General features: G+C 36.2%; 2 protein-coding genes across 3 annotated transcripts; one reads left to right on the top strand and one right to left on the bottom strand.

Annotated features, from left to right (window-relative positions):
- Nucleotides 1-740: 740 nt before the first annotated feature.
- On the top strand, nt 741-12703 carry LOC126377148 (retinol dehydrogenase 14). 2 transcript variants are annotated; one of them, XM_050024835.1, is made up of 3 exons: nt 741-892; nt 11005-11298; nt 11648-12703. In XM_050024835.1, exons 2-3 carry the CDS (start codon nt 11007-11009, stop codon nt 12373-12375), a joined length of 1020 nt encoding a protein of 339 aa, XP_049880792.1. In that variant the 5' UTR covers nt 741-892; nt 11005-11006; the 3' UTR covers nt 12376-12703. The 2 variants fall into 2 exon arrangements, with proteins under 2 accessions (XP_049880792.1, XP_049880793.1); XM_050024836.1 differs by lacking the exon at nt 741-892 and adding an exon at nt 4466-4561.
- Nucleotides 12704-14855: 2152 nt separating this feature from the next.
- On the bottom strand, nt 14856-19618 carry LOC126377018 (uncharacterized). The gene is made up of 2 exons (XM_050024622.1): nt 18260-19618; nt 14856-16210 (listed from the first exon to the last, which is right to left on the bottom strand). The coding sequence occupies exons 1-2, from the start codon at nt 19445-19447 to the stop codon at nt 14903-14905; spliced, it is 2496 nt and encodes an 831-aa protein (XP_049880579.1). The 5' UTR covers nt 19448-19618; the 3' UTR covers nt 14856-14902.
- Between the last annotated feature and the right edge of the window lie 147 nt (nt 19619-19765).

Consider the following 19765-nt stretch of genomic DNA (forward strand, 5'->3'; position numbering starts at 1 on the left):
TGAGCACGTGATAATCATTTATGATCCAAACATGAATTCGAAAAACAATCATTGGTTTAAGCCTGTGCTGGATTCGAACTTGCGACCTCAATGTGGGAGGCAAGTGTTCTACCAACTGGGCTACCACAGCGATAATGATAATAAAAAATAATTAATTTGAATGAGAGACTTCCCAGGCTACGTTCCACAGAAAATATACTTATATGGCGCTGTATAGATTTAACGTGATAATTATCTATTTTGTCATTACTCGGGGTACATAATAATTCAAAAATATAATGTAATGGGAGAGGCATATATAAAAAGAATTATGTTCTATATTGCCCTCTTTAATTTTGATCAGAATAATATGAATAGATGTGTTATAATTTTTCGACGTGACTTATTGTGGATTTGCCGCAGATGGCATTAACTACTTGGCCGGAATCATTTACAGCCAAAAACAAAGATAAAAATATATTATGTCTGTTATCCATGAAATTAGAAGGTTAAACGAAGGCTACCCTGTACAGCGCCGTCTAAATTTCTTTTGGGGAAGCCTGTACATCCCTCATTAGAGTTAATACTCTAAGCATTCTTTATTGTATTTCCCCTAAATAAGTGAGCAGAGCCGGTAAGTAATTAGCCCGTGCATCACCTATCTCAATTTTTTTCTATTTTGACGTGCGTGACTTATTGTAGATTCGACGCATATATTCACATCACTATGCCTACACACTGGTGTGACGGATGACGCAGTGCTGCGCCAGCACCGGTGGGCTTGAAGTCGATAGTCAATCAGTCTTGTGACATCTTTGGCTGAGTGTGGACGAGTCCTTTGTCATTTGTTTTTAAATTGCGTTCGAAAATCGAGTGTTGCTTTTTTCTGGAAGGTGAAAGTTTGAATTTGGAGGTGAGTTTTCTGCCGCTATTTTTTTAAATAATTTGTTGTAGATTTCAGGAATTACCATTCACTGTTTAGCCAATCAATGATGTCCGGTCAAATCCTATTGAACTATAATAATAAGTTTTATTTAAAGTGTAGTACTTACCTATATGTTATTTATTAATATAAAATAGAACAAAAAAATAGATTACTTGCTAGGTAATCGGCCTGCCCTCAATAAATTTAAGGGAGTATGTAGCATTCTCCACCATGCTGCTCCACTGCGGAAGGTGTTTTACTGGTAATAGCCGGAAATAACGGTTTAAAGTATTTATAACTTATGTAAATTATTATCACCCGAAAGGGGCAAAAACGAAGGAAAAAAGACCAATGAGTATAGAATAACTACTTCATCACGCTGCTCCAATGCGGGTTGGCAGATAACGACATGCTGTTGAAGATTTTTGAAAGCCTTCAAAATGCAAACACGTGATGTAAATTTAAGGAATAGATGTAACCCGAAAATAAAAAAATAATTAAGTAAGCATTAGTTAACATAAGCGCACGACTATATACCAATTGGGGTAGTCAGAGGTCTATCACAAGATGAACTAAGTATCCACACCTCACGAAGCTTTCTGTTAGACCAACCAACCAAGTAGGTACAATTATGAGAAATAAACTATTAAAAAAAGCAGGTACTTACATCTTAGTATTTGACCAACCGCAACCCCACTAACACCCGCAGTGGAGCAGCGTGGAGTACGCTCCACATCCCCTCCGGTTGATTCAGAGGAGGCCTATTCCCAGAAGTGGGACGTAATAGGCTGTTTATAAGTATGTTTTTATGAATTTGCATAAATTAAAATAGTCACTTATGCTTAATGCCTACGTCTTATGACGTAGGCATTAAGCAAAAAAAATGTTTTTATTTTTCGTATTATTTCTTATATTTAATAATTATTAGATAAATAGTTATTATGGTTGGATACCATGACACTATGATATTTCCTTGACGCAAGCGTTTTGTGGTTAACCTAATACCTAACATAAAATATACCTCTAATTAATCCATCTAACTTAACAGGTGGTAGTAAAGATAATCTTCAATAATTCAATGTTCTTGTTAAATGGTGAAGTTTTGTTAATTATAGGTACTCTATTAAGTACTTAATTCACGTATTTACTTACTAATGATTTTTAAGTGTCTTTTGTCGGACATGTTTGACTTAAAAGCCAAATTGCGGTCATATCCGGCCAAATATTTGCGTGTTAGGCTTGTTCGGGTTTTGTTAGGCTGTTTGTTACAGAGGTATTACATCTATCCACCAATCTTTCGTCCAACAATAATTGACCTTATTATTCTGTAAATACACCCATAGACAAAATTATTGCTGACGAAGTTTAGAAAAATCGACCTTATTAATATTACATTGTGATCGTTATTTGTAGATGGGTGATTGTCTATGGGTGACCGTGGTTTTACCATGGTTTTACCATGGTATTCCGTCAATCAGCTTACGACCCTACAAATAACGATCGCAGTGAAGTAATAATAAGGCCGATTTTTCTAAACTTCGTCGGCAATAATGTTGTCTATGGTGTGAAGGTGTGATCGTAGTTTTACCGTGGTATTTCCACGGTATTCCGTTATTCAGCACACGACCCTACAAATAACGATCATACTTTAGTAATAATAAGGTCGACTTGTGTTTCAGTCCTAAATCATGATTGTCGAATGTTGAATGATCTATAAGTAGATGTACCTAATATGTCTCTTAAAGTGGCGATACCTACGACGACGGGCCCGGCGAAGAGGCGGGCACACGCGAGCGGAGAGCTAACTGCATGTTTTTTTTCATCAACCCAGCTGTAAAAACAGTATGTTTGACTATTAAAAATACATGTCTGGCTTTTAGGGCAAGATGTCCGGCCATAAATAGCGCCGAGTCCGGCCTTTGTATTTTAGAGCCTGGCAACCCTAAATGAGCCTCTCTTTCGCGCGATTGATTTCTTTTTTCTTTAAAAAAATAGTTGTTAAATAATTAAAGCACACAATAACGGGTTCTTACCGCGTATTATGATAATAACCGCGAAAACTTAAAACAATAATTGTTAAATAGTTGAGAGTGGAATTCTTAGCCGTCTTCTGTATTCCCGAATGCATAAACCCGGGTGCTTTCAAGGCCTGAGTGAACAGGCACCTTCTGAGCTCGCTCGCTCCATCTTAGGCCTCGTCAATGCCTTCGGGTAAGTCTGGGGCGAAGAGCAAACCCATCAAAGGTAAAAAAAGTTGCTTACAACAAGTTTACAACTTATTTGTATTTATATTTCCGCTAAGCAATTTGCATAAACGACATAAATAATGTACGATAGATTTTACAAAAGATTAAATAATTCATAATTACCTACGAATTACGTACATCAAACTAAACAATTAATAAATAGGTATAACCTACTGACAAACTGGTATTTATGAATTTTATGATGTTGAGGATCTATATACACAAGAGTTAGGGTACCGTAATTATTATCTGTTACTTCTGTCTGTGTTGAGGAGCTCGGTGGCGCAGCGGTAAACGCGCTCGGTCTGCGATTGTCGAAGTTAAGCAACTTTCGCAAAGGCCGGTCATAGGATGGGCGACCACAAAAAAAGTTTTCATCTCGAGCTCCTCCGTGCTTCGGAAGGCACGTTATGCCGTTGGTCCCGGCTGCATTAGCAGTCGTTAATAACCACCAATCCGCACTGGGCCCGCGTGATGGTTTAAGGCCCGATCTCCCTATCCATCCATAGGGAAGGCCCGTGCCCCAGCAGTGGGGACGTTAATGGGTTGATGATGATGATGATGACTTCTGTCACGTCACTTAGAAACTTATATGTATATTTACTGTGCCTACTTCTTCTAATCATTTTATCCCCTGTTCGGGTGTAGGGTTCGAATAACAGATTTCCACTTCTCACAATCTTTCGTAGCCTTGCTCACATGCCAAGAGTGAAATCACTTTGTGATCCCTATTTTGTTTAGGACATTACAGGCTGATCACCTGATTGAAAGCACGTTAAGCCGTTGTTGGTCCCGGTCACTACTTACTGAAGTAAGTATAAGTAGTCGTTACATGAGTCATGTCAGGGGCCTTTGGCGGCTCAGTAGTAACCTTGACACCAGGGTTGATAAGGTTGGTAATCCACCTCACAACCCACACGAGAGAAGAAAATTCTTATCAGGATCTTATCACAGGAACTTAAAACTATTTCACATTGTATTCCTTATAATATAAATAATATCATTGGACAGTACTAAATAACAAGCATCAAAAAGGTTTGAATACTTAACACATTCACTCAACAGACATACATTATGCGTTGTTGGTTATCCTAATCAGTTTTTCTTTACTTAGAAGAATTTCACACTATAGTTTTACATAAATCTCTTCATTTTTAAATATTATTACATAACATACGTTCTTTCTACTGCATCAAAACCAATTACCATAAAAATGCTCTACGGAACCCTAGAATCACTAACTAAGATCACGCTTTGCCCATGGTCATGGAATTTTAAACGTTTTATTTTACTTTGCCATAAGTTTAGAAAAATACCAGTTTAAGTTATATCAGTTAGCGTTGCGTCTTTACAAAGAGCGGACGTGTGATTTGAATGTTAATGTGATATTACGAAGGTCCCTTTTGTTCGTGTAAGTTTGAGAAGCATTTGATTTATTTATTCTTTATAATGTCTTTTTGATTTTGTATTGTGTGTGGTAGTACTTAAGCAAAATCCCATAACCTAAGTACCTAGTTGTGGGATTCCCATCAAGATTATCAGGTATCTGAGGGTCTAGCAAAGTTAACACGTAGGAGGTAGGTATGTTAACTATTTTAAAAATAGAAACACTTCCGCGCCTTTGCCTACTTAGCTGGGCCGCATCATATAAAAAAATATAAGTTTAAAAACCAAAACTGGACTATGGAAAAGTCTTTTTGGCGGGGTTTCTTCATTGAATAATCTAAATAATTAATACGAAATGGTATTTTGTGGTTAATGATCGCATTAAGTTAGTCGGAAAACATTCGCGATAGTGTTATTATATCGGAATATTCAATGCACAAAGTGTACTTATTTTCGCTTCGTGTCAACAAGCTGTAACTCGAAAGTTTATGCGGACTTTTCAGTCAATTCGTTTGGGGTTCGGAGTAGGAGTCTGCTCCGAGGGTAGGGTTCATCATTTCAGTAATCATCATCAAGAAAAAAATACATTAGACATGCCTGTATGGGCATAGTTCCCTTTGCCTTGCCCTTAAGGGAAAACCAAAACTAAAAAAAAGGACTATGGAAAAGTCGCGCTCTAAAAAGTATGAAACGAGAAAATATTACTCCGATATTGGGTAGTCTCCTAGATGAAAGATACATTATAAAAGTCTGATTACTAAATAAAGACAGATAGATGTAAGGGTGACAAAAAATGTTTCCTTTTTCCATTTTAATTATTAATTAATTTTAATAAAGAAAAATGCAATAATAAGTGCGACATTTTGTCACGTTTTTCTATGACGTCGCAGTGTGCTTTTTCATATAAATTCAGGAGTCGATGGTAGCTATACTTACCAATAGTCGGGGTTCCGTTAGGGTGACCAATTTTATGGATTAACTAGTTTTACAAGCTAGTATAGATTATAAAATTATACTAGTATTGTGTACTATAAAAATCCTTACTAGGTGGTATTTGCATCTCTTCCCTATGAGTTGGTAACATTAAAAAAACAACTGTCGAAGTCAGACGAGTGTTGGTCGAGTCTACTGTCAACTACTGTGTTTGCGATTGAGTGTTTTAGACAAGAAATATGCCGTAAGTATATAAAATATATTATTTTTATTGATTAGCATACATCTTGAATATATCCTCTACCGTTTTCTACAAAAACCTGAACATTTAAGCCATGATTTTGTTCCAAAAACATTAAGAGAAAAATATCGTATCAAAAAAAACGTCTCTTGACACTAAAATGGAGGCAAATTACGGAATATTACACGACGCATTATATTTTATAATGTTTTAAATATACCACGTTACTTATTAGTTACTCGTGGAAACACATTATTTACCGAAATAAACAATTATTTCAGCAGATGCCCAGGATATTGATTACAGGGTACACCAAATTTGGTCAACTTTCATCATGGTAACTAAACCTACCATCGACTTATCTGGGTTTAAGGGTTCGTACAAACGGAGCGCTAGCGTTATTTTAACTTCAGTTCTAAACAATGACTTTTTTTTCAGAGATGCTATAGTTCAGCTATAGAGAGGACACAGAGAGTAATTACAAAAAAAAACGAATTACTAAACTGCCAGTAGATGTCCGACAGGAGCTTACGGACAGAAAGCGGCAGGCGCAATTAGATTTAGCAATAAGGCCGCCTTTTGTCTCTAGTGTCTCGATTTATTTGTTTGGTACGTCATTTTGTGCAATCAAGTATATTGTATTGCAAGACTGTAATTTTAAATTCTAATAAAAAATATATATTTTTAAGGTCCGAATGTTAAGTGCTTGGTAAAAAATGTAAATAAAACAAGCATTCAATTATAAATTGGTTTTAGTTCATATTAATAAACCTTAATTTTTCTACTGGTTTTCTTTAATTCCTGAAATCACACACACAAAATGTCTATGTTAATCTTACCCGTTATTGGTAACCATAGTTACCATCGACTTAAAAAGGCAGAAACGCTCAGTGCGAACAGAAACTTAGCGAGGGCGGCCATCTTGGTAAGAATACGGTGTTACAAATAAGTCGTCACCAGGTGTTATATTTATATTTCTTGTGTTTAAACTAAGTAACATTAAAATATAATTTGAATACTAGTAAAAAGTGTAAGAAATGCGCTTTCAAATAAAAATTATTACAGTCCCTAGAACATGATACTTTACATGCTATTAACAGGCATGGCTGGGATAACTGAAAAAATGAGCGGATTCTGTCAATTCTAATTGGATTTGAGATAGATTTTATAATGTGATCTTTTTTATTTTTATCTAATTAGAATCATTGCACATCTGGCTTGCTGTTTCTGAATTTTCTGATTTGACATTTAGTAAAAACAAACAAGTAACTGATTTGACTAATTGGAAACTAGCCTAATCAATACGAATATCAATACGAATAGTGGTGATGTCTAAAATATAAACTTAGTGCAAACTTAGTGTTTCTTAAAATGTCATCTAGAAATTCTAGAATTGTCTATTATTTTATTTTAAACACGATTTTTGCCTGGTTGCAGAGACCTTTAACTTATGTCTTGATTTTGATGTTGATTCCAGCAGAAACTCAGTGTTATTTACATCTTTTTTTGAGTTCATTTAGTACCTACCTACTAGAGATAAAATCTTTGAACAACCGTGATCAGTGATGTGCCGTTTGCGAGAATGTTCCCACTTTGGGAATGTTATAGCACCAGACAGATACACACAAACAGATAGGCAGATAACACCAGAATACAAGAAATAACAATTTGAAAAAGAAAAGCAGCCAACCTAACCTAACCTTTAGGCATAGAATAAGGAATAATACTACGTCTAGAACGGCAACTCTTCGCTCCCCACCAGCGCCTGAGCTAGGTTTACCTCACCCCCTCGGTCTTACTTTAGTCTTCAATCGTATGGGCGTCAGACATCACACATACAGATGCGCGTATACGACAACGTTAATGTGTAGTGTCTGTGTAAAACGAGGTTGCTTGTATGAAGTGTCCGGTGTGTTTTAGGTACCTAAGTAATACCAAAGAATACAAGAAAAAAGTATTTGAATAAGAAAAGCAGCCAGTATGCTAAGCACTCTAAAGAGTTTTTACAACGGATATTTGGGAATATTCCTGGGGCACGGTACATCACTAATCGTGTATTTCTTAGAACGCACTTTGGACCTTGTAATGGTTATTGTTTTAACTGCGCTTATGTTTTTTTGACTTGCGTCATTGTGGATTCATAACACATGAGTATGTAAAATCACACCTTTAAAGCTTATCGGGGTAGGTAGGGGCTCAAGTCGTTATACAACCGTGTATATGTACCTACGTATAGGTATGTCCTTTACTAAGTAAGTATATAGATTATCCATCCAAGTTCACGGCTATATTATCAATGAGGGTATCCAGGCTACGTTCCCCAAAAAAAGCAATCTTATATTGATATTTCCAATCCCGCGGGATCTCGAATTTGCGATCTGGAGTCGAGATTGCAATCCCTAGTAGTTAGTAGGCACAGTCTCTCATAGCTTCAATGCGCGGTACGAATTAAATCTATCTACGCTCTCAAAGTACAGAAGCTAGTGTTGTGACGTTCATTAGCTAGTGATTGTATCAGTCGAGATTAGGCCGATAGATTCTGTTCTATCTAACAGTACTTACCTACTTATCTGTAATAATGTTGAAACCCAGGCTTTGTGGTCACAGACCACTGGATTCTAACCATCAGTTTTCTAATCTGCCTGCCCTGTAGCTACGGAGTTGCGACGTACATTAAATTATAGATAGGAGTTAAATTATAATGAAATTGACTCTAGTCTTTAGGTATTTTATTTATATTTTTATTTAGTACTAGCTTTTGCCCGCGACTTCGTCCGCGTGGCGTGTATCTATCTTACGCGGTTTAGATTTTTTCATACAAATGTTTTTTCCCGCTAACTCCCGTTCCCGTGGGAATTTTGCAATATCCTGTTTCAACTAAACTTTAAGTTTACCAAGGCACCTGCATGCCAAATTTCAAGCATCTAACTTAAGCGGTTTAGATTTTTCATATAAAAGGATTTTCCCTCTAATTCCCGTTCCCGTGGGAATTACGGGAATTCCTTTCTTAGTGCACCTCTACTATATCTAAGCTACGTCCCTTCCAAATTTCAAGTGCCTGCGTTTAGCCGTTTAGGCTGTACGTTGATATGTCAGTCAGTCAGTTTCTCCTTTTATATATTTAGATTTTATCTTTTATCGCACAGGTTCTGAACTGATCCCAAAACAGTACTTACCAATGATTACCGAATTCGTTTTTGAATTTCAATTTGGATTCTTATTCTTATCGTGTGGGTTGTAAGGTGGAAGACCAACCTCATCAACCCTGGTGTCAGGGTTATTACTGAGCCTCCAAACGCCCCTGACATGGCTCATGTAATGACTACATACTTACATCAGTAAGTAGTAACCGGGACCAACGGTTTTACATGCCTTCCGAAGCACGGATCATCTTACTTTCAGACAATCAGGTGATCAGCCTGTAATGTCCTAACCAAACTAGGGATTACAAAGTGATTTCGATTATAAGTGTGCGTACTTATATATTATAGTGTAGGCAATGAAGTAATTTTTTGTTTGAAGATCCCAACATTAAAACCACAATCGCTGAAACTTTGCTACGTTATGGTATAGAATTAGGTAGGAATTTGGTAGGAATTAGGTTACCTAACTTCCCGTACTAATTACCTATTTTCTCATTGCCCGGGGTACCTACATAATAATTCAGTAAATAACAGCTAGTGTTTGTATATGTCTACAAAGATAGTTTGTTGGGACTTAGGTACCTATTAAGATAAAATTTTAAGACCAAAATAAATTATGTTAAATGATTTCATTTGAAGAAAACCTTTAGGAATGTTTCAAGTACTAATGTGTAGGATACTGTCGATTTCTAAACTTAAGGTGCATAAGTTTCAAGTTCGATTCTCGACTGGTAATGAATATTTAATGATTAATAATGAGTGCGTGATGCCTTAAAGTGATGATCTTGTAATACTTACTTAGGTACTTATAGGTACCTTTGTTAATATGTGTTATGTGTACAGTACAAGGTTAGGTACCTGTGAGAATTCGTTATCTATACTTAAGTTATATAATAAGTATTATAAATGGGAAAGTGTATGTGTGATGTCTGTCTGTTTGTCCGTCATTCACGGCAAAGCAGAGCGACGAATTGACGTGATTTTTTAAATTGAGATAGTTGAAGGGATGGAGAATGACATAGGATGGATTTTGTCTCTTTCTAACCTCCCACTTCCCTAAAATGGGGGGTGGAAGTTTTTATAATGCATTCATTGTTATACTTACATGTTAATTACACACATACATACATACATTTTAATTTTGAAATTGTAATTTTTTATTTTTTTATTGTTTTTCATGTTCATAGTCTTATTTTTCTTTTTGTTTCTTTTTTCATTCATTGTTTATTTTTTGTGTTATATTAGTTTTTATATTGTCTTTTTTTTCTCGTCATACAGCGCATTGGATTACACTGTAATGTTGTATGTACCTTTTTTATAAATAAATAATGTTAGCAAACTCTACAATAAAACGTAAATATTAGTAACATACCCAGGTTTAATCAGTAAAATGTTAAGTACCACAAATATCACTCTTATTACGGAAACTAAATATTATTAATTACTACAAATTATAATAAGAAATATTATACAAAAGAATACAGCAACTAGTCTTTCAGTTTTCCCTTCTCTCGACAATAATCGTCTTCACTTGTTTTTCTTCTTCGTAGTCCCAGACGGAACACCCGCCAAAACGTTTTTCTCTTAAAAAGTGACGAGACGTTCCTTTTTTGAAATTGCCAACAAACATTCCTCAATTTTCAAAGTAGACAGCAAAAATTTGGTATGCGGACTACTTCTTTTTGACAACTCTTTCAAAGAGGGCGTAAAATTTTATATGAGACTTTTCGTTGTTTTCAAGGTAGAAAGCTATTTATGTACCCGAGCTATGAGAAAATAGGTACAACGCCATCTATATTTTTTTCGGGGAACGTAGCTTGGGAATTCCCTTATTATATTGGACAGGATTTATTCCAGACAATGACACAACTGCCCGTCATATTGAAGAGAATTACATTTCCTTTGTCTTTTATGAAGCGGTTAGCATTCAGTTTTTCTTTCAAACCCCCAAATGAATTGTGAACCATTACCAGACATAAACGTTACCTCCTAGAATATGTGACTCCTCAAAACAATATCTACGACCACCACCTATCACGTTGGTCTAACAGAAAGGTCGGTGAGGTGTGGGTACTTAGTTCATCTTGCGATAGATGTACAGCCTTTGACTACTTATATACTGAGCTTATGTTATGTCTTCTTATTTTCCAGACATGATCGTAGCGGAGTCGTGGCAAGCCAACTACTTGCTCTGGGTCTTTCCAGTCCTGATCATCCTCGGCTTCCTCGCGCTCCTCGGTCTACTCGGTCTATTCCTGGCCATCAGGGTCTACGCCCAGTATACCTGCGGACGGTTCAGGGAGAAGACCAGAATGGACGGAAAGACGGTGATAGTCACCGGGTGCACCAGCGGGATTGGGAAGGAGACTGCGCGCGAGTTGGCTAAGAGAGGTGCCAGAGTTATTATGGCGTGTCGGAATTTGGAGGCGGCTGAGAAGGTTAAAGGTAAGTCCTAGATGCAAAAGATTTACTTTCCTGTACCCAAAGGTTGCCTGGATGAAATTGCTGAACGAGCAATAAGACCGCCTGTTGTGCCTTTCGTATCTGTTGTCCTTATTTTAAATATTTATTTTATTTTATCTCACGAGATCTCCTGCTTTAAAGTGTATGGAAAACTATAAATTGACATGGCAAAGTAAGAAAGCCCTTTTTAATTTTGGGGATCTATCCTCCATGCCACGTACAGTTTCTGAAAGGAGGCTTGTGTCCAGAGTTTAAAAGAATATTCTTCAGAATCCTAAACACATTATAAGTATTCTCGAAAGTCAATAAACACGACCCTTGCTGTTTTCAGATGAAATAATCGACTCAACCAAGAACACAAAGGTCGTGGTCAAGAAACTGGACTTGAGCTCTTTCGCGTCCATCCGAGCCTTCGCCGAAGACATCAAGAAGACAGAACAGCAGCTGGACGTACTCATCCACAACGCCGGATACGCTGAAACCTTCAAGAAGAACAAATCCGAAGACGACATCGAAATGACCATGGCAACGAACCACTACGGACCGTTTTTATTAACCCATCTCTTGATAGACTTGTTAAAGAAAAGCGCGCCTTCTAGAATTATCATCGTAGCATCTTCTTTATATCGTTTGGCTTCAGTCAACTTGGATAACCCGAATCCTTTGACGACCATGCCAGGGTATTTGTACTATGCGTCGAAGGAGGCGAATATACTCTTCACGAGAGAGCTAGCGAGGAGGTTGGAAGGTACAGGAGTGACTGCTAACTGTCTCCATCCTGGGTTAATAGACAGTGGTATTTGGAGATCAGTTCCTGCTCCGCTAAGTTGGGGACTTGCTCTGATCAACAAGTGTTTCTTCAAATCGCCTCATCAGGGCTGTCAAACGTCTGTCATGTTGGCAGTTGATGAGAAGCTCTCAAAGACTACTGGAAAGTACTTCTCGGATTGTAGAGAAAGCAACTTGTCAAGCTCAGTGTCTGATATGAATAAGGCGAAGAAACTTTGGGAGATATCGGAGAAAATGGTCAAATTGGAGGAGAACGATCCTAGGATTTAAATGGCTTCTTGTCTCAAGGCATTTATGGAGGTTTCTATACAATATTGGCCACAAGTGCTTGTTTCAAGACATTTCTGGAAGCTTCTATCCAATATCGGTCACAAGTACTTCTAAATTAACTAAAACTTAGAGGAGATTACAAGTTGGAAACACTCAACGACGCCCACAAGAAGAGAAACTAGAGTTGCCTCTATCCACAGTTTAAGAAAATCAAGTTTCGATAGGCTGATGTGCATCAACCTGGTTTTTTTACACTATTGTTACATTTTATACTATTGTTACACAGTAATAACATTGACAGTACCTATTAGTTCTGATAGATCGATTTCAAGGTCGGTTCGAAACTCTACGTAATTATAAGTAGTTCGGGAACAGTAAGAGAATCTGTCATAGGTACGTTTTTTTTTTGAACGGAAGAATTAAAAACAAATTTCTTTTTATATTTCTCGCCATACACCAATCGGCAAATGCAAATAGGGTACCTACATTGATAAAATTGCTCAATTGTATTTGTAACCTTACAAACAATAGCAAGTGTTGTAAAGAATCTGAACAAAGCTAATTAGTAATTCCAAGTACATACCTAATATATTTCGTAATATTCGACGTATTATAGCTGGACCAGCTAATCGAAACAAGTAGGGCATGCTTACAATGCTCAAATGTTATGAATAATATAATATGTATTGTTACTTCATCATTTAACCACTAATTTGAGAGCCACGCTCTTGTCGGTGTAGTAGGATGGATAATACTCCATCCTACTTTTTGTCCCTTTTTCTCCATCCTACTTTTCCCTCTTGCCTTCTTTTTCTTGCATTTCATCATCTTCCCAGCGTTATCCCGTTTTCTCAGGGTCCGCTTACTTAAACTGAAGATTTTACAGGTCCGGATTTTACACAAGCAAGCGATGGGAAAACTAGCCCAATACAGGTTAGGTCACATACCTCCGAAACGCATTTCGCGGGAATGTGGGTTTCGTCACGATGTTTTCCTTTTTTATAATCGTGATAATCATATTATAATCCAAGAATCAATTTATGTATTGTTATTTTATGAGTAGGTAACTAATTTAAGTATTATTCTTATTGTGAAGATTTGAAGAATGCATTGATTATTAAATCAATGTTCCAAAAGTCTGGGTGTATTAGATGAATAATTAAATAAGTTATGTATAACTGTTTTTGAATTATCTGATATTAAAAAAACTATTTATTTTTTTGTTTTGTCAATTCATCCAACAGTGTGAAGAAAAATAAGTTATAAAATAAAAATTACATGTTTTATTTTAACGTTACATACAACTAAAGTACATGTAAATAACTTATAATACTACAGATTAAATAAATCAGTCATTTTAGATGCGTATGGCAACACATAGATTTGCACACTAAAATATTGCCATGCACAAAAATATGAATTTAATGAGGGACTTTTCAGGTTACCTTCCTCACAGACAATATAGATGGCGCTGTACAGATCTTCCTTCGTTTGACCTTCTAATTAATTCATTATGTACACGAGTAATGAAAATATTATTACGTAACGCCATCTATATTGTTTTTGGTGAACCTAGCCTGGAAACTTCCTCATTATTATAAACTAAATATGAAAAAGGAAGAAATAACAAGGCACTGCCATAATGCAAACCAAAAGGACCAAAAACGTACGTAAGTTTTTTTAAATTATTATTTAAATGAAAGATGTTCAAATATACCTTAATTACACGACGAAAATTTCAAATCTGTTTTGGATTCAACTGTGACATGGCATTATGACTCTTAATGCTGTGGTTGACGAAGCATATTTTAATATTATTTTATAGGCTATAGCGCCTCTACGATTTTGCCGTGCATTTTTCTTTTTTTAAAAAAAGCAAAATTAACTTTACTTCTAGTTATAATTATATGTGTAGGTTAGGTTACATCAGGGATGTGCCGTAAAGAGCATATTACCTAACCTTTAGGCAAATACGATCAGAGGAAAACAATTTGAAAAAAAAAAGCAGCCAGCGTCCTTACTATTAAAAGAGTTTTTACTCGTAGGTTTTTACAACAGAAAAAAAAACACTTTAGGAACATTCCCAGGAACGGCGTATCACTGGTATTACCATTTTCGCGCCATTTCTAAATATTCCAATTGAGTAGTTTCCTAGGTCAAAGATAAATTAAGAATTTCTCTGATTACTAAATAAAGACGGATCTAAAGGTGACAAAAAACATTTTCTTTTTTCTATTCAACTTATTTATGAATTTTAATAAAGAAAAATGTAATAATTTTGCGACATTTTGTCACGTTTTCTATGACGTCACAGGTTGCTTTTTCATACAAATTCCATAGTAATTTCGTGTTTTGACGTTTAGTAAAACGTAACTGATTTGACTAGTTGAAAACTAGCCTATTACATTTTGTATTTATCCACCTATTTAAGAAAAAATGTGTACCAAATTACTTGTATTGTGTTTTATTTTTTAGTAATAAAGCTTAAGGCGTTTCTTATTAAATTATAATAAGGCAAACTTTGTGATTAGTCTATCAAATCAAATTGGTCTAAAAACGTTTGGTCTACCCCCAGCGCAGTGCCAAGACTCTCCCTTGGTTTCCTCGGCTTATCCTCATCACTGTCGAAATAAAGTTGATCTAAAAAATTATCGTTGGACTTCGGCGCTATTAAACTACAACTTGGACTTAATAAATCAGGAAGTAAATTCCTATTTGCCGTAAATACATCTACATTGACTGAATTAAGATTTTCTTTCTCCTCGAATATTGTTTTAAAATCATTATTTTCATCATTACCTTCACTTGGCAAGACACTTGCTCGTACTTTTTTGAACCTATTTATAATTTTCTCTAAAGAACTTGTCTTTTTTACTATCTGTGTGTTATTTTTTGGCGTATCTGTTTTAGTTTCCTCCTTAACTATTTCTGTGCTTTTTCTCTGTGGTACAACTGTTTTTGCTTCGCCAAACGACTCTTTGCTCTTTCGTATTGGTTTGATCATCTGTGGTTCCTTGAATTCGCTTAGTTCTTTATTCAAATCTACGGGGTTATCTGATACATCGCTTCTCGGCGTCACTGTCATGGAGATAGAAGGCAAACTTGAAGCATCTATTAGCTTTCTCGTGCTTTCGAGTGAGATAACACCTTGTGGTGTACTGTGATTGCTGTCTCGTTCTAACGCAGCGATTCCAGATACTTCCAAAAGAGACGGACTATCTTCCTTCATGATGGATAACTTACGAGACCTTAAGTTGGTCCGCGACCGTTTCTCCTTATTCTCAAAAAGATTTGGCGAAGAATGACTTCTAATCAGATTTATACTGTCATTAGAAATGTTGGATTCATTGAAAAGACCACCTTTCTTGATCTTAATGTTTGGTCTATCCACTTTGTGCTTCATTTTCTTAGAACTGCTTGTCTTCTTAGTCGAAAGCAACCGGCAGATTTGTTGTTTAGTGAAGCCGGACGTACATTCTGCAATGGTTTCGTTCATTCTATGAGCGGTGTGATTCATTACAGACATATTGTTGTTTTGTGTTATGTTCATATGGTCGTATGCACTAACGCGACATGAAATAAGACTCTTCAAGAAGTCGTCTCTTGGCGCCCGATGGAAAGGTGTGGCAAAAGTCTTCGACATTGGCTTGATAAAGCCAGTTCTTTGCTTGCGTAAGTTGAATTGGTGTTTGGTAAAGTGCAAAGGAGTGAAAGTCTCGAATATAGTTTGGTGGTGGAACTCTCTGTTCATCTTAATGTCTGATAGATCTGGCAACGGAGGTATCTCGGAGATTTCCCGCGATGACGTGAAGGTACTGAAGGTTTCTTGTTGTGGCTGAAAAATAAATGATTGTATTTTATTAGAATTGGCTGCAATAAAATGTTTCAAATTATTAAACAGTATGGAAAAATGCTGAAAGGAAATTTTGACAATACTTTCCGACGATGGGAGGACGAAATCGTCAGAGTGGCCTGCAGAATCTGGACTAAAACGGCTAAATGTAAAGAGGAGTGGAATAGATTGGGGGAGGCCTTTGCCAATGGGCACACAGATACGTACCTAAACGTTAACATAAACTGCCTATATACGTCCCACTGCTGGGCACAGGCCTCCCCTCAATCAACCTAAACGTTACCGCCGAATAATAGAAATTGTATAAAAATAAAAATATTGTATCTAAATTTATGGCTAATAAAATAAATAAATAAAATAAATCTTTTTGGGTAAATACACTTCTCATCAAAAAAATCGAAACACCTTGCAAGTTTACGTTTTGTCAGGATTATCAGAAAAATGTGTACATTTAGGAATAAATGTTAAATGTCGTTTAATAGTGAGTAATATGAGCTTATCAAATCTTAATGTTAATGTTCTAAATTTAAATGAATTTTTCATAGGTTTCGTATTTTGTTAAATGAGTCATTTTTATTCCGTATGGAGTATAAAGGAAATGGATAAAACAACACACGTAAATGAAAAAAAAAGCTAAAAAACGTTTATTTTATAACTTGTATTCCCTCCCCGAGCTCTAATTACTGCTTCCATACGGTTCTTCATCGATCGGATGAGAGTCACGATCACATGCTGTGGTATATTGTCCCATTCCTCTTGGATTGCATCTTGCAGCTGGCTAAGTGTTTCTGGGGCAGGATCTCTTGCTCGAATTCGTCTCTTTAATTCATCCCACAGATGTTCAATGGGATTCATGTCAGGGCTTCTTGCTGGCCATTCCATAATAGCGTTCTCCGTCTCTTCTGTAGACCTTGTTCCTTCCGTCGTTACCATACAGCATAATTTTACACTCATCAGAAAAGAGAACTTTGCTCCACTGTAGGTATGACCAATTTAGGTGCTCACGTGCAAAGTTAAGGCGCGCTCTTCGATGGTCTGCAGTTAATTTCGGCCCATTTGCTGGCTTATGCGGTACCAGTCCACGATCCTTCAACCTTCTTCTAATTGTAGAGTCACTTACAGCCACCCTTCGTACAACACGAAGCCGCTGCTGCAGTTGAAAAGCGTTAAGGCGTCGATTTCTTAAAGAAGTTGTTACAATAAATCGATCATCTCGCTCAGAAGTGACCCGATTCCTGCCAGATCCTGAACGGCGCGTGAACAAACCAGTCTCCCGATAACGTTTATAGACTCTATGAACAGATGACAGGCTTAGATGCAGTCTTGCAGCCACAACACGCTGACTAAGGCCAGAATCCAGCAATGCCACAACTTGGGCGGCTTCTGTGGGCGAAGTATCCATACGTTTTAGAAAAAAAAACCTTTTTTCAGACGTCCCAAAGTCACAGTATTGAAATAAAAAACAAAAAGTTTAAGGATAGGCGCCAATTTTTAGTTTTTAAACGCTAAATGTACTCCAACCCTAAACACACATTTGTCTCAAAACAGTGATTCATTTCGTTTATAAGATAAACAAATGAAATTCTAATTTTGAATTTTGAATTTTCGCTTATTACTGTAATGGCCAAACTGCCAGCTATACATTTATGTATTTTTTTTCATCGTATGAATTCTTTTTTGTGTTAAATTCGGACAGAAACAATGAAAACGGAAGTGTTTCGATTTTTTTGATGAGAAGTGTATGTTAAATGTTGGTATTTTATCACAACTTTCATGTTACCTCTTACTTTTAACTTCTTTTGACCTAGTTGGTTTCCTACGACGAAGGCCTCGCCATTTCTTGTCTAGCAACATTATCATGTAAATAATTGTAAAATAAATTTAAGAAGAGCTTACATGGAACAAATGAAAGAGAAGGCGAATGTCGCGTCTTATATAGAAATTAATGAATTGGCCTGGGATATACAAAAATGGAGAATGCTACACCAACAAGAGTGTGGCTATCAAGTTAATGATGATGATAATATTTACCTGCAGCCTTCCTTCAGCATTCATGACTCTTTCAACCAGAATCTTCATAGCCGACACAATTTCACTATAATTCCTCTGTCCGCCTTCCAAATACTCATTGAACTGGTAGATCTCATCCCCAACTTCCATATTCTTCAATATAAAACAAATGGATATAAGAAATCCCCTTATTAGGTTGGGGAAATTCAATTTTTCATCTTTAATTATGTTTTTCAATATGTATTTCTGTTGGCTATTCACTTGTTTCTGAAGATCAAGCGTAGAAATGTCATCAGTTTTCGGATTAAATTCAATCGTAAATGTTTTCTTATCTGCTTCTCCTGTCTGCCTTGCTATTAACGTTTGTGTGTTTTCCGAAGTTGTCTGAGATAGTTTTAGAAATGGAGACATTTTGGCATCCCAATTGGATTCCATTACATCCATTTGCTTATCTAGATCTGCTAGCCATTTATCGAAGAAAGGAACTGACTGATTAATATTTTTTATTTTTAATATTTCCATTTTTGTGTCTTCATCCAGTGAATGTTTTTTAACATAACCATCAACTAAATTGTCAATGAATCCTTGTGCATTTGTTGTTTTTAACTTGTTTTCCATCTGTGTGATGCGATCTCGTAACTTCTTAGCAATTTTCTCCATAATTTCTCGCTTCCTCAGATAGTTAGAGAACTTACTCAACATTATTTCTGTCTCTTTTTCAATACTCTCTATAAATCCCTCCTCTTTCTGAGACTTGTATTTTTCAGTCATTTCATTGAAGAGTTTCTTTTGGTGTTCTTTGTCCATTTTCATTAGTAAAACGCGTTGGACAGCCAATTGAGACATTTGAAACATTAACAGAGTGACCTTGTAGCAATTTGGGTTAACGAAATATGAGGACATCACTGGAGACAGCAAACTTTTACTGCTGTAGTCAGCAACGAACACTGAAAGCTCATTTCTATAAGTTCTTTCTGTTTTCGAGTCATACAAAGGCCAAGGCAAGGTAACCTGAGGATCGATAATACAAACCAAGTAATGCGCCAGATGATTAAACACATTTTGAGTAGGTTTCTCCAAACAATTTTCTTTCAGCATCCGGGACAAGTCAGAAGACATCGGATGGAGCTTGCTAAGTATCCCAATGTTTAATAACGTCTCTCGTTTTAGAGATATCACAAGATCTCGTTGCAACGACAAGTCCGACATATTTACGGATTTTCCCGACAACTAATCTAAATAAACAGTCTTCGAATTCGTAGGAAACACTAAATGACCTATTACACTGTCACAACATTTTCAATCACATATAATTTGTATTTTTTTCGAAAATCTTTACAATAAATAACAAGAAGAACCGAAGCCACCATTCGAACAACAATTTTGTGTCAAAATTTTTCCGTTGACGTTTGAAATAATAGTCAGTTTGCGCTAAATAGTATGAACTCTTAATTTAATTTTGAAAAGAGATAGCTAATATTTACGATTTCCATATTTAGCTTTCTCTTGCCAATATTAGCAAAAGCT

The sequence above is a fragment of the Pectinophora gossypiella genome, chromosome 22 (assembly GCF_024362695.1).
Source record: "Pectinophora gossypiella chromosome 22, ilPecGoss1.1, whole genome shotgun sequence".
Lineage (NCBI taxonomy): Eukaryota > Metazoa > Arthropoda > Insecta > Lepidoptera > Gelechiidae > Pectinophora > Pectinophora gossypiella.

What these genes read in the sequence shown, in the direction of transcription:
- LOC126377148 (XM_050024835.1), top strand. Translation starts at nt 11,007, where the DNA reads ATGATCGTAGCGGAGTCGTGGCAAGCCAACTACTTGCTCTGGGTCTTT. An exon ending in GGCGGCTGAGAAGGTTAAAG is followed by an intron (nt 11,299 to 11,647) that starts GTAAGTCCTAGA and finishes TGCTGTTTTCAG; the next exon opens with ATGAAATAATCGACTCAACC.
- LOC126377018 (XM_050024622.1), bottom strand. Translation starts at nt 19,447, where the DNA reads ATGTCGGACTTGTCGTTGCAACGAGATCTTGTGATATCTCTAAAACGA. An exon ending in ATGCTGAAGGAAGGCTGCAG is followed by an intron (nt 16,211 to 18,259) that starts GTAAATATTATC and finishes TTTATTTTTCAG; the next exon opens with CCACAACAAGAAACCTTCAG.